The sequence below is a fragment of the Macaca thibetana genome, chromosome 8, assembly GCF_024542745.1.
Source record: "Macaca thibetana thibetana isolate TM-01 chromosome 8, ASM2454274v1, whole genome shotgun sequence".
Taxonomy (NCBI): domain Eukaryota; kingdom Metazoa; phylum Chordata; class Mammalia; order Primates; family Cercopithecidae; genus Macaca; species Macaca thibetana.
The window spans coordinates 103,618,835-103,635,088 of NC_065585.1; the positions used below are offsets into that span (position 1 = coordinate 103,618,835).

Sequence of the window (16,254 nt, forward strand, 5' to 3'; positions counted from 1 at the left end):
CTATTTAATAAATGGTACTGGGAAAACTGGCTAGCCATATGTAGAAAGCTGAAACCAGATCCCTTTCTTACACTTCATAGAAAAATTACTTCAAGATGGATTAAAGACTTAACTGTTAAACCTAAAACCATAAAAACCCTAGAAGAAAACTTAGGCAATACCATTCAGGACATAGGCATGGCCAAGGACTTCATAACTAAAATACCAAAATCTATGAAAACAAAAGCCAAAATACACAAATGGAATCCAATTAAACTAAAGAGCTCCTACATGTCAAAAGAAACTACCATCAGAGTGAACAGGCAACCTACAGAATGGGAGAAAATTTTTGAATCTACCCATCTGACAAAGGACTAATATAGAGAATCTACAAAGAAGTCAAACAAATTTACAAGAAAAAACAAACAACCCCATCAAAAAGTGGGCAAAGGATATAAATAGACACTTCTCAAAAGAAGACATCTATGCAGCCAACAGACACATGAAAAAATGCTCACCATGACTGGTCATCAGAGAAATGCAAATCAAAACCACCGTGAGATACCATCTCATGCCAGTTAAAATGGTGATCATTAAAAAATCAGGAAACAACAGATGCTGGAGAGGATGTGGAGAAATGCTTTTACACTGTTGGTGGGAGTGTAAATTAGTTCAACCATTGTGGAAGACAGTGTGATGCTTCCTCAAGGATCTAGAGCTAGAATTTGCCATTTGACCCAGTGATCCCATTACTGGGTATATACCTAAAGGATTATAAATCATACTACTGTAAAGATACATGCACATGTATGTTTATTGTGGCACTATTGACAATAGCAAAGACTTGGAACCAACCCAAAGGTCCATCAATGATAGACTGGATTAAGAAAATGTGGCACATATATACCATGGAATAGTATGCAGCCATAAAAAAGGTTGAGTTCATGTTCTTTGCAGGGACATGGATGAAGCTGGAAACCATCATTATCAGCAAACTATCACAAGGACAGAAAACCAAACAGTGCATGTTCTCACTCATAGGTGGGAATTGAACAATGAGATCACTTGGACACAGGGCGGGGAACATCACACACCGGGACCTGTCGGAGGGTGGGGGGTGGGGACAGGGATAGCATTAGGAAAAATATCTAATGTAAATGATGAGTTGATGGGTACAGCAAACCAACACGGCACATGTATACCTATGTATCAAACCTGCACGTTGTGCACATGTACCCTAGAACTTAAAGTATAATAAATAATAATAATAATACACTTGCTTTTAGGGGCAAGTGTATTAGAGGATACACTTTTCACACATATTTGAGGTCATGCTAATCTGCTCTAGCATGGACATACACTGGCACAGTGAATGCAATCAAGTCTACTACCTGATTACATTTGTAGTAGTTTAATATTATCTTCCAGGATGATCTTGTTTCTGCAGGGATCATATTGAATAATTTAACATGTGTATTATACAGCCAAACATCCCTTCATCCTTTAGATCTTTAAAGGTAGCACTAATTTCTTGAAGCAGACAGTTACAGATACCAAACACACTAAGGTCCCACTGAGGGAATTGCACAAACTATTAAATATGCCAACTCCAATTATATACACTAGGTCTGAGAAATAACAACCAAATGGATTTGTGGAACTAGCAGACCCACTGTAAACTGAAACTTGGCCAGGACTCTATTTAACTTTGGGTGTCTGTAAGTCCTCACTGTCACAGGGAGACCATGATCACATTGGGCTTCTGGATATTAATGCAGTCTGTGTCCACTAGTTTTTAAAATGCTTGGATATTTTCTTTTCCCCAGTCAACAGATATGTGATTAATGGTTGTAAGTCCATATGGGAACATACTAGAGGAATAGTTAACATGTATATTTGCCAAGGTGCTATGGGGTTTTTTCCTACGGCCCTTGCTCCCGCTTAAGTCAATGAGTTCTGGCTCTGAAAATTGGTTTAGATTCAGAGTGTGGACCTAACATTGAGATATTTACTGAAACAACTCTTCACAGCCTCCTAGTCATCTATTTTAATACATTTCCTTTAATGGAACAATCTGAGTAGCACCCTTATTGGCTGCTCACAAAATACAGGGAAATCATGCTGTATTAACTCTCTCCCTGACACTTGGTAGGGAAAGTACCCATATCTACTACTGTGTATCTACTGCTTATAACAACATTATTCATCTGGCTTCTGATAGTTAAGTACTGTTATTGGGTCTTGATTTTTCCAGATCTTATCATATCCATTGCTACTGGTGAGTGTACTACTATAGTGGCATTCCGACTGTGACTTGCAGAGGAGGCCATCTTTGAAATTTATAGTGAATATGGTATCCCTTTCTCTAGCACATTCCTTATGGCCTTGGGCTTTCCTGATTGGCCAAATCATTTGGCCTTAAATACACAGTATATAGATTACAGTATTCCCACTTCCCTGAGCCTTTTTCTTCTTTTCTCCACTATCTGCTATGGAAATTCTGTCATTTAAATTTCACTTAGGGTGAGTCATCATGTTTTTTCCATGCTGCTGGAAGCCATCCTAGTGGAAAGATTTTACTGTCTTCTAGGATCTGTGCCAGTATGTTAAATGCTGTACTTTGGGAGAGTGCTCCCAAAACAATAAATACCCCCCATCCCATGTTGTGTTCCTCTATTCAATCTCATGATCAAGCTCTCAGAATTCAGTCACATGTGTACTTCCCTGATGTTGGCAGTAACTGCTGGCTAGGACCAAATCTTTTTGGGGTATAGTTTCCTTACTGCTTTATAAAGTCTCTCACATCCCTGTCTCTATTATTCTGTGCCTTTTCTCCATTTTCAGCTAGTGGCCATGAGGGATAGTGGGAAGATACTGATGAGAATACACTTTATGTTATGAAGAGTGATGGGGGAGAAATCAGAACTAGATCATTCTATAGGTTCAATAGACTCAAAGAAGCCTGGAGGCTCAAAATTAGGGTGGTCATATTTTCAATTGTCTCCATCCCAAGTGTAGGTCCCATTCTTCTCCCAATTAGAACCCTAATCCTGAAAAATATACCTGATAAGGAATTCAAACTTATATAGAGTTTAACTTCTCAATTAAGTCTTCCTCATCTCCCTCTAACCTCTTTTTTAAACGATGAGGGCGCTTTATAAGTTAGCAGAGGCCCTCTAGACTCACACTTTGCTTTCAAATGCATGCCCTTTTGTTACATTTTCCTAAGTTCAATGGTATTTGGCAATAGCCATTTAATGCCATTACTCTTAGAATTACTATTTGCCCCATTAATTTCAATTGTACCAGCTAATGTATTCTCTCTCACAAGTATACTATCCCAATCTGCTGAGAGAGTGTATTCTGAACTTCCGCCAGTGATGAGGTGCTCGTTGATAGCCTGGCAGAGAGCGATTTGGATTTGAAAACTCATCTTTTAGGCTATATTTACTTATTCCACTGTCATTACCAATTAGTAGTTGGGGCCTCTAGGAGCTGACATCTAAATGAGGTATACTGTAAAGGCTATTTATTAAAGATCAGAATATTCAGAAGTGGAAGGAAGCTGGATGAAGCAGAGGAGAAGTCAAACTGAGATGCAAACCCAAAAGGTCTTGAACAAACCAGTAGGTAGCTGTTTGGTATATAAAAAACCTGCCAGTGTGTGTTTGATTGGGCCAAAATAGGCAGACCTTTTTTATAAAACCCCCACCTCACGTAATTGTTGCATGTGTGCTGGCTTGAGAAGTGTGTGCCTTTGGGCAAAGTGTCTCTTTGCAGTTGAGAAAAATTCTGAAAGAGCTGATAGTTGAAGACTACTTGATGACAGATGGTGGTATTTTCCCTATTCACTACCTTGATTTTCTTTTAGCATTCTATTTTTATTGTTTCAAATGCAAACAACATGGCTATAGGTTTTATATTTCTTTTGTTTTAGTGTCCTTTTATCTTGGTTATAAGCTCCATGAGTATAATAATCATGTGACAATGTCCATCCGGTTGAATATTGTAGGCTCTTTGCATAGACACTCAGTGTATAATTTTGAATAACAAATCTACTTATATTTCAACATTTCTTTAAAAGTTTAAATTTACTTAATAAAAGAATGCAAAATTAATGTAACTACTTGTTAGTTAACATGTCCCATATAAAATACCACCTATGGTTTTTGGTAACAGAAGAAAAATGCCTGCAAGTAAAAAGCTAAGTAAATGAATCAAGGAGAAAATGGGAAATGAATGAATTAATGGATGAACAAAACACTGCATCAGAAGATGAAAGTTTTGACGCATTCATGTTAGTTTTGTGGAGATCTTAGAACATATATTATAGGAATACACAACATTTTCTCAAACATCCTGTTGCAATTAGAACTCAAAAAGATGTCTTGTGTTAAGTAAATGAATTCTAGGTTGAAGGCTTTTTTTTAATTATTAAAAAAAAGAAGAATATATTGTAGACTCTCCTTAATGAATCTTACAGAAAGTATTATTTAATTTTACTTTTAAGAGGTATTTTAAACCCTGTTAAAAATAACAAGTAATACTATTCAAATAGAAATAAGTATTAAAAAAACAAAACATACACACATATAAAAAGTAGCATCCTAGAAACACAGCACACAGAAAATAGCATGGACTTGTGATTTAAGAAATCATAGTTCTGCAGCTTTTGTTGAATTTTGGTTAAGCCTCCTAAACTGAAATTTATTACTCAAATAATAAATTTGAGGAAGGACCTCAAGGAAGGTCCTTGAGGAAGGAAGACAAGATGGACCATACAAAATGTCATTTGGTACAAATTATATTCCTCAGTTTACCACTAGGCAAATAAACCAACTTTACTCAACTAGAAAATAATTATATTTATATGCATTTCATTGGGTAATTTTGATCTGTTTATATTATTTTAATTCCTCTAAAACTACAAAATTATATTTGGATATTATGAATAATTGCTCACCAGAAAAGCAAATATATATGCACAAGTATATTAGAATTACTCTCAAAGCTGTTTGAAAAACAAAATATAAAAATGAATTTTGATCAGGTGGCTAAGACTACCATTATCTTAGCAATTATTCCTCAATTAGGAAATATGATTATTTTTAAATGAAATTCATTCTGAGCTTTGTAAGTTTCATGCCATTAAAATTAGATCATTAATGTGGGGAGTAATAGAAAATTATATAAATTTTAGAATCTACTGATTTTAATCTTTATATAAATGATGAGCTGCAAATATGGATTTTTGCCCAGATAGCTAATCATCAAAAACAAAAATCAAACCACAATAAAAATAATGTATGGTCTTTTCTTGGAAAACCTCAGACACTTTTTAAAAACTAGCCTTCATTAACTAAAACTTAATTTTTATAAATCTTGTGGTTCAGGTTCTTCCATTTCTAGAGTTGTGTGGTATATAATGTATTCTACAGAGAGATGCAAATTTAAGGCAAAATAAATATGAAAGAAAGAGCAATACCTTTTCCAAATATCTTGGCACACTGGTTATCAGTAGTTTGACATTGTCCATTATAGCAATAGGCAGTTCCCAACTTGCACAAATGGCCATTCAATGCATAAGTGTCAGGAACACAATCACTAGAGGTTCCATTGCAGTACTCTGTAAAATCACACTCTGGATCAACACTCTTTCTACATGGAGTGCCCACTATTGACAACTGGGAGGAAAAGGAAAAATAAAATTATGTTTTGTAAATCATTTTTTTTCAATTGCTTAGTGAAAAGATTTAGCACATAAAATGTTTCTAATTATTGATATTTGAGGGAACACCAGAGTTCCCAAGTCCATGAGTTTGCCAAAAAAAAAAAAAATCAAATACAGTATTCATTGTGAACCCCAGAGAAAACTGGCTGAAAGACATGAAAGAATCTCTTTTGACAGTGAGTTTGCAGTTGCTTACCTCCTTTGTGCTCTACATTTTGAAACAAGCTGACTCAAACAGCATTAGAAAACAACTACACAGATCAAACATACCTGTTCCTTGGAACTATAGGAACACCGTCTCTACCTTTTGGTTCTCGGAGAAACTCAGGAGCCAGGCTCCCTGGTTTCAGTCCCTGTCTCTGACTCTTACTAGCTTATTTGTACGGGTAAGAAATACAATCTTTCTGTTCTACTTTTGTCAGCTTGGAATAAAAGACAAATTCTCATAGAGTTCTTATGGGTATTGAACAGGAGTAATGGAAAAAGTTCTTAGAACAATACATAGTAAACGGCATGCACATATGATAGCTATCATCACATCACATCACATCAGTATCTTTTTTCTGAGATGGAGTTTTGCTTTTTTGCTCAGGCTGGAGTGAAGGGGCATGATCTCATTTCACTGCAACCTCTATCCTCCAGGTTCAAGCAATTCTCCTGCCTCAGTCTCCTGAGGAGCTAGGATTATAGGTATATGCCACCATGCCTGGCTAATTTTTGTATTTTTAGGAGAGACAGGGTTTCACCATGTTAGTCAGGCTGGTCTCAAACTCCTGACCTCAGGTAATCCACCCACCTTGGCCTCCCAAAGTGCTGGGATTACAGGCATCAGCCACGGTGCACAGGCTTCAGCCACCACACCCGGCCTCATTTTTATATATTTATTATTATCTGAGAGCATAAAGGCCTCCTTGCATCACTTAGGTGAGGTGTACAGTTATTGTCAAAATTTTGCAGTGACCTGACCTAATAGGTTGCCATCCATAGTGAAGTTCACCATATTGAAATGGTGTCCTGCTATATATGTTGATGTCACACACATGCACATACACACACACAAAAAAACACATACACAAAATACAATCCAGTTTGATGAAATTAACACTTATATGGTTTGGTTGTGTCCCCACCCAAATCTAATCTTGAATTGTAGCTCCCATAATTCCCACATGTGATAGGAGGGACCCAGTGGGAGATAATTGAATCATGGGTGCAGGTCTTTCCCGTGCTATTCTCCTGATAGTGAATAGGTCTCACAAGATCTGATGGTTTTATAAAAAGCAGTTTCCCTGCACAAGCTCTCTTCTCTTGTCTGCCGCCATGTGAGATGTGCCTTTCACCTTCCACCACGATTGTGAGGCCTTGCCAGCCATGAGGAACTGTGAGTTCTTTAAACCCCTTTCTTTTGTAAATTGCCCAGTCTCAGGTATGTCTTTATCAGCAGCATGAAAACGAACTAATACAATACTTAATAATGAAACAAAGATGCATAATAAATAAAAGAAGTGGCAACTTAAAAGTGATGAAATTTAACAACTTTTTCAACTTAGAATTCCATACTCTGTAACTATATATTTCAAAAACGAATGAGATATAAAGGCTTTCCTAGACAAAAAATAACCAAGAAGCCAGGCATGGTGGCTAATGTCTGTAATCGCAGCACTTTGGAGGGCCTAGGCGGATAGATTGCTTGAGCTCAGGAGTTCAAGAACAGCCTGGGAAACATGGTGGAATACTGCATCTCTACAAAAATTAGCTGGGCATGGTGGTGTGTGCCTGTAGTCTTAGCTACTTGGGAGGCTGAGGTGGGAGGATGGCTTCAGCCCAGGAGGTGGAGGTTGCAGCTAGCAGAGATAGTGCCACTGCATTCCAATCTGGGCAGCAGAGCCAGACCCTGTCTCAAACAAAAAAATAACTGGGATAATTTATTTTCAGAGGACATAAATGACAAGAAATAGTAAAGGGAGGTCTTTAGGTACAAGAAATATGATAGTAAACACAAATCTGCAAAAGAAAATAGAGCTCAGAAATGAAACAAATGATGTTAATTCATTTAATTTCCTTTTTCTTTTATTTACTCTAAAAGATAAAAGACTATTCAGCAAAAATAGTAAAAATGTATTTTGTTTTTATAGTATATGATCATGTTCTATTATAAGAATTATTCACTACACATTAAATGAAATAAGAAATTAGCCTGATTAATTAATGATTTGTAAAGCAATGGTTAATCAGTAATTTGGAATCAATAATTTGTATGGATCCATGATTTAAATGATTTTTAAAAGGTACAAACAACAAATCAGTAGCAAAGATAGCATAAAACCATATATTTTATAATTTTAGTGTTTACATTCAGTTTACAAAGCAACTGTAAGTCTCATAAGTGTCTGGTGGGAACTCAAGACAGTACAGTTGCTTTGAAAGACTGTTTTTCAATTTCCTGTAAAGTGCCATGTTTACCATATGATCCAGCAATCCCTCTCCTAGGTATCTAGCTAAGTGAAATGAAACACTATGTTCATACACAAATATGCTGATGAATATTATTTAAAGTAGCCATATTTTCATCACCAAAAATGAAAAACAGCCAAAGTATCCCTCAACTGGGGAATGGATTAATGAACTGTGGTAGATCCTTACAATCCTTGCAATACTACTAGTGTGCAGTCACTATAAAGGAATGATCTGCTAATAAACATAAGAACATGAATGAATCTCAAATACATTATGCTAAGATGCCTAATTCACATTTGCACATATTGTATGATTCAATTTATGTGATATTTTTGCAAAAGCAAAATTACAGCTCCAGAAAACAGATCAATGGTTACCAGGGGCTGAGGGTGGAGTCATGGATTGAGTATAAAGAGGCACAGGGAAATGTGAGAGGGGAGTAATGACATTGCCTACCCTTGATTATGATGCTAGTTATAAGCTTAAATATGTTTCTTCTGACACTTGGGAATATTCACTAACAGAATTTTAGTATATTAAATTACACATTAATAGCTAAATTCAACAAAAAGAATACATAGAATATTTACATAGTGGTGATTTACCAGAACTGGAATAATAAAATATCTTGCTATTAAGGAACTTGTTTTCTTATCCAAATGTGTGTCTTGGACATAATACTATATTACTGCATAAATATTTAGCCCATATTTACTAACTCTTGTACAATATATAGTTATGTAACCTTTCCAATATCAATAAATACTGTTTGTTTCAATTGTATGTATATGATTTGCATTTCAGTTATCAATAAGTGAGAGTTCTTTACACATTCTATATGACGCATATTTTGTCTGCTATTCATGCTACAATTTTTTCCATAATCATTTATCATTTATTTGACTTTATAATTTATTTGAGAGTTAATAACTTTTTGGATGTAGTAATGTGTGTTTTTTCTCCCTTTTATCTGATAATTTACAAGTTGGTAAACTTTGTGATTTTAACCCTGAAGAATAGAGTCATCACTCAGAATCCATGGGCATTTTGTTCCAGGAACCCTCAGGGATATGACATCCATGGGCACTCAAGTCCTTTATATAATATCTTGTAATATTTGCATATAACTGATACACATTTTCTCATATATTTTTATTATCTCTATATTACTTATATTACCTAATACAATATAAATGCTATGTAAACAGTTACACGGTATTGTTTAGGGAATAAAGACAAAAATAAAAATAACAAACTGTGGCATATCTTTACAACATTTGCAATACTATTCAGCAACAAAAAGGAATTATTTGCTAATAGACACCACAACATGAATAAATCTCAAAAGCATCATGCTAACGTGCCTAATTCACGTTTGCATGTATTAAGCAATTCAGTATGTGGAGCCCATGCATATAGTAACTGTAACGGTACCTGTCTGAGATGACTTTTGTATTTTATAGCAATTTTCCTTTAAGCTTGTGTTTGTTCATGTACTCTACATTTTATTTCACTAAATTCCTTATATATTTTTTTATTAATTGCACATTGATTCAGTTAATACAGACTTCTCATACCACAATTCAACTTTTAATGAATGTTGGTAACTTACCTCACACTTTGATGTACAACATGGTCCAGAACCACATTTTACTGAGCCCTTCAGTTTACATGTGTTATAATCACAGCACTTCTTAAATTGACATTCCTAAAATTTTAGAGGAAGAAACATTATTACAGTTCAACCACTTAAGAGCTCTTGTTTCTTAATCTCAATTTCAATTTAATATTCTGTTCTGTACAAACTTGTAATTATACAATGTAATTGTATAATTCCAATGAAGCTGTATTAGTTTACCATTTCTTTTCTTCTTCTTCCTCTTCCTCTTCCTCTTCCTTTCCTCTTCCTCTTCCTTTCTCTTCTTCTTCTTCTTCTTTTTTTTTTCTTCTTCTTCTTTTTTTTTTTCTTTTTTTGAGACAGGATTTCACTCTGTCCCCTAGGCTGGAATGCAGTGGTGTGATCATGACTCACTCCAGCCTCAACCAGTGAGACCCAAGTGATTCTCCCACCTCAGCCTCCTGAGTAGCTGGGACCAGAAGTGCAAGCAATCATGCCCAGACTTTTTTTTTTCCTTTTTCTTTTCCTTTTTTTTTTTTTTTTCGTAAAGACTAGGTGTTTCTATCTTGCCCAGGCTGGTCTCAAACTCCTTAGTTAAAACGATCCTTCTGCCTCAGCCTCACAAAGTGCTAGGATTACAGGAGTTAACAACCGTGCCAGACCCTATTTTACTATTTCTAGAATAGCTACAGGTGCATGCAAGTATAAGAACTGCAGAAATAACATCTAAAATAGCAGTTGGTCAGCAATATTCATTAGCTAAAATATTTGATAATTAACTTGTAAGTTACCAATACCAAAATATATCCTTGGAATGAAAAGGTGGTTTTTAGGAGAATCAACTTTTCTCAAGGGTCTCATGGGTGATTTGTTTACTAAGGATTCCAATTGTAAATAAAGTTAGAGTGAGGCAATAAGTAGAGTAAAAATGTACTTAGTATTTATTTATGTACCACGTTTTACTATAATAGAAATAAACAAAAAAATGCCTATACCTATTATTTTTAAAAAGTAAATGGCAGTCAATTATTATTCAAATTAGGAGCTGGGTGCAGTGGCTCACGCCTGTAATCTCAGCACTTTGAGAAGCCAAGGTGGGCAGATCACTTGAGCTCAGGAGTTCAAGACCAGCCTGGCCAACATAGTGAAACCCCATCTTTACTAAAAATACAAAAATTAGCCAGGCTTGGTGGTACATGCCTGTAATCCCAGCTACTCAGGATGCTGAGGCAAGAGAATCACTTAAACCTGGGAGGCAGAGGTTGCAGTGAGCCAAGGTCATGCCACTGCACTCCAGCCTGGGTGACAGAGTGAGACACCATCTCAGAAAAATAAATAAATAAATTAGGTAAAAACTTTACAGAATGTTAAAAAACAAATATTATTTGTATGTAAATAACACTGCATTTATGCCATATTTTTATATTCTTAACTCTTCTATTAAACAATTTTATTTACTCAGAGATCTAGTTTCAAAGATCTTGTCCTTTAATATGAAGGTAGGATTCTTCTTCATTTTGAAATTCCCATTTGTTCATACATTTTCATGTGTATGCATGTAAATAGATGTATGCTTATACAATCAAATAATATATAAAATGTAGAGCAAAAGTTGAAATTGTAATTACATTCTCCAGATTCCCTAGGGGTAATCACATTGTGTAATTCACTGTTTAACCTTCCAAAGTTAAATAATGCTGTATGAATGTATATGTGTGTATATATATTCTTTCACTAGCAGTTAATGAAGAAGTTCTCCCTGTACCACAATACTTAGCAGTACTAATTATGACCAATCATTTTAATTTGTAACAAGGAATGGAAAAAATGAACTCAAAGCTCTCATTATTACTTCTCTGATTACCAGTTTTGTGAATAAATTTGCATTTGTGCAATTTTATTTATGAATTAAATAATCATATATTTGGACCATTTTGCATAGCAGGGCTTTTTTCTTTCCCTCTTCCCGTTAGATAACAGAACTAGATTTTATATGATATCTTGTTTTATATAGATATGTATATATAAATATAAATATATAATATATATAAATATAATATATATATACATATTTGGTTTTTTTTGTTGTTTTCTTTCGTTTTTTGAGACGGAGTCTCCCTCTGTTGCCCAGGCTGGAGTGCAATGTTGCGATCTCGGTTCACTGCAAGCTCCGCCTCCCAGGTTCATGCCATTCTCCTGCCTCAGCCTCCCAAGCAGCTGGGACTACGGGTGCCCGCCACCATGCCTGGCTAATTTTTTTTTTTTTTTTTTTTTTTTTTAGTAGAAATGGGGTTTCACCATGTTAGCCAGGATGGTCTCTATCTCCTGACCTCGTAATCCGCCTTCTTCAGCCTCCCAAAGTGCTGGGATTACAGGCGTGAGCCACCACGCCCAGCCTCTCTTTTCTACATTTTTATAATGTTTCTTTGCAGTCTATAATTGGTCTGTTAATGGTGCCTATCAATTTGAGTGATTTGTAATATTCTTGTTCCTTTAGGACTATTGGGTTTTATTATTGATTATCAAGACCTCCACCATGCCAAGAATATAAAACAATACTAGTACTTTAATCTTATATTTTATTGCTAATTTTAAGGCTTATAGCTTTACTTTTTGTAAAATGTATCGCTTTATATGCTATTGAATATTTGTTCAAATATTTATTAGCAGTTATTATATATGTGAACACAGGTACAAATAAGGTGCATGCACCCACATTTGTATGGGTGAGTGGGTACACAAAACAGAGCTTCCATTTGTGTAAAATGGAGGATATTTATGAAGATACAGGTGTCACTGCCCTTTCAACAAAGACTACCTAGAACATATCTGTAGTGTTACAAATTAGGCTTATTGCTTGATGCAGCAAAGAACACACACAAGGGGACCATGGAATACTGCAGTAGGAGGGTTTAATGATAAGATCTGGGCTTGTGTTAGGTAATTTTCAGGGAGAATTTAAGAAGTCTGGACTTTCCTCTGGACTGAATGCTGTCAGGAACCAAGGGCTAATTCTGTGACTGGAAAATTTAGTAATTCTTATCTAGAAGGAGGAAATACTGGGCCAATGCTAAAGCTGAAAGTGGTACAGTTGCAGCAACTACTCATATTAGGACAGGTGAGTGTTTAGTCATTTTGGTGCATGTGTTTTCTCTGTTTAGACATAACTGAAGAGTGGCCTTATTTCTCTTTCTTGATTCATCATAATAATAGAATTTCCTAGTCTGATTTTAACCTTTTGAGTCAAAGGTCAAAAGAGCTTTAAGAGAACACCAACACCCATACATGAGGGCCAAATCAGCTCCTAATGCCACCAAAGCCTGATTGATTTTACCAGGTCAGATCCCGGATGTCACAGGTGCTTCTCCCTTTCTCACAGGGAATGCATCCAGTTTATAAATTAATATTTATGAAATTAACCACTTCTACCCTAGAAATAAATGTTATCTCTCTATACAACTTTTACATACTTAGATCTGGTGACAGATAAAAATATTGATGTATAAATAGAAACAGATGTATAAACATCTATACTTCTTTCTTCAGCCAATGGCCCAATAACACTGCAAGTGAAATTAAAGAGCCTTATAGTGTATATTTTGATATTTTTAAGGCAAGTTTTTGCTAAAGTCAACTACTTTTGTAAAAATTCCTTTGCATTCATCCTTAGTTTTCTTTAAGAAAAATGTACCCTAGAATTTAAAGTATAATAAAAAGTAAAATGAAATGAAATAAAAGCATCACATTCAATGAAAAGTAAAAAAAAAAAAAAAAAAAAAAAAAAAACAAAAAAAAAAGTCAAACTTTTGAATAAACCTTCCAAGTCACACTATTTCTAATGGGGTATTCTGAATATACTGGAGTCATTCCTTAGTTAGTGATAAAAATGACGTATTGCTATCAAGATAATTACACTATCCTTACATTTATTCAATCAATAAGTATTTATTGAGCATGTGATATTTGCCAGACACTATTCTATGTGTAGATTATAATAACGACCAAAACATGGACTATTTCTTTCATTTTCTTTATTGTTTACTCTTTTGCCAATACCATATCTCATTAATCACAGCATTTTTTAGATGGTCATTGTTCCAAATTACTAAAAGGGATATTTGGTAAGTTTTTATTTCCAGATGAAATTTAGAATCTGCTTTTGTGTAGAAAAATAGTTCAATTTAAGGAGGTGTTTATGGGGACTTTAGAGATTTAATTGGAGGTAGTTTGATGTTAAGTATTCCCATCCCAGAAAAAAAACTATGCTTTTATTCACATCTCTGTGTTTCTTTCAGTTTTGTTGTATCGTTTAGTTCTTTGAAGCATTTAAAAATATTTATTTTAAAAGTGTTTATTAACTTTACTTGTGATTTTACATAGTTTTAATTTTACTAATGTGAATTTCCTTTTTATTTCATTATTTATTGCATTTTTGGCAATACTATTACTATTTCTCTCCCATTTTTACTACTGTAATGAGTTGAATATTGCATCTTTATTGTCTATCAGTTCGTTTAAATGGGAAGTTCTCCAAATGTATTTGGAAGATTTTGGTGGGGGGCTCAAAATATTTTCAGCAGATCTATGAGGTGAAAACAATTTTCTTAATAAAACTTAGACTTTGCCTTTTCTATTGTGCTGGCATTTGCACTGACCATGCAAATGCAACAGTAGACATAACTGCTGAGGCCATCGTATAAATTAAATCTGATAGTCATTGTATTATTCACAATCATGCACTCTAAAAAATCAAAACTGTCCTTGATAAAGCAATAAAAAATATTTGTTAATTCTTAAACCTTGAATACTCCTCAAGGATAGAAATAGTCCATAGATGCTTTAAACCTTTGTTATATATTTTTGGTAATTTATTAATATTTCAATAATTGTAACACTGCTGACTACTCTCATGAGTTAATACTTCAAATTTATACTATAAAATCACCAATATTATGAAGGCATTAGAATGTATTAATGACATCTTAAATATTCTCCATATTTTAATATCCTCTTTATCATTCCTAAATGCTCCCTACATACATCTTTAGTTTTACATAAATAACTATGCCAATGTTAATTCATCAATGTTTCCAGGGCTCCCAACACCACACACATATGTGATGATTACCCAGAAACATTTATAGGACTTAGAAGACAGTTTCATTCACATGTAAGATTTATTACAACAGCACAGCAAGAATTGGATTAGTAAAGACACCTGGATTAGTAAAGGAAAAATACATATCCGATAAAGTCCGGAGAATTCCTTACACAAATTTCATCTACCCAGTGTAAGAGAAAGTACAATAAGCATGTTCCCTTCTCTATTAGTAAAAAGGCAATATTGCATGTAACGTTTCTGCCTAGGGAAGCCCATTTGAGACTCAGCATTTTTATCTGAGTATGGTCATATAGGCATCCTGATCATGTGCTTAAATGATCAATCACAATAACCAAAATTCTAGAATCCCAAAAGGAAGCAGGCATCCACTATAAATTAAATTGTTCAACATCACAGTCTGGGAAAGCAAACCAACATTATCACCTATGGAACATTTAAAACTTCAAATTCTCAGACCTGAACTGAAGGCCAACCTTAGAAGCAGGTCTTTCTAAAGATGGCAACTTCAGGGCTGGTAGGTTAACTGTTTCTGCACAATATTGCATTAATATTTCACAGATTATAAATGTTTGCATTTGCTATTATTGATTAGAATTACTACCTTTTTATGCTTATGTTATATTTTCCTAATTTCAGGACTGGAATACTCATATTACTCTTTTAAAGTAACTCTTCCAGTACTTTCCTGTTAATTTTCTGTCTGGTTGATATGTCCATTGTTGACAGTGGAGTAGTAAAATCATCTCCCATTATTGTATTGCCATCTATTTCTCCTTTAATGTCTGTTAATATTCACCTTATAAACTTAGATACTTCAGTATTGGATGCATTTATAACTGTTATGTATTCTTCATGAATTGTACCATTTTCATTAAGCAATGTATTTTGTTGTTTCTTGTGACTGTTTGCGACTTGAAGTCTACTTTATCTGTTATTAATATAGCTGTCCCTGTTCTATTTTGGTTACTATTTGCATGAAATACAGTCTTCTATTCCTTTACTTTCAGCCTATGTGGGTCCTTAAAGCTAAAGCTAGTCTCCTGGATACAGCATATAATTTAATCTTTTTAAAAAATCCATTCAGCCATTCTGTGTCGTCTGATTCAAAAATCTAATCCATTTATATTCAAAGTAACTATTTATAGACAAGAATTTACTAATGCCATTTTTTTAGTTGTTTTTTGGTTGTTTTGTAGATCTTTGTTCTTTTCTTCTTCTCTTGTTGTTTATTCTTGTGATTTGGTGATTTTCTTTTGTGTTATGTTTTAATTCCTTTCTCATTTGTGCACCTGCCATAGTTTTTTGCTTTGTGGTTATCATAAGGCTTACATAAAATATCTTATAGTT

General features: G+C 34.4%; 1 protein-coding gene across 1 annotated transcript in view; it reads right to left on the bottom strand.

Moving 5' to 3' along the window:
- The window catches only part of LOC126961199 (disintegrin and metalloproteinase domain-containing protein 18), a 119,698-nt gene that overhangs the window by 52,733 nt on the left and 50,711 nt on the right, over positions 1–16,254 (bottom strand). Inside the window, exons 10-11 of the mRNA XM_050801321.1 lie at positions 9,780–9,875; positions 5,465–5,663 (exon numbers count right to left, since the gene is read on the bottom strand). Coding sequence (XP_050657278.1) covers positions 5,465–5,663; positions 9,780–9,875 — 295 coding nt within the window. The remainder of the gene's footprint in view (positions 1–5,464; positions 5,664–9,779; positions 9,876–16,254) is intronic.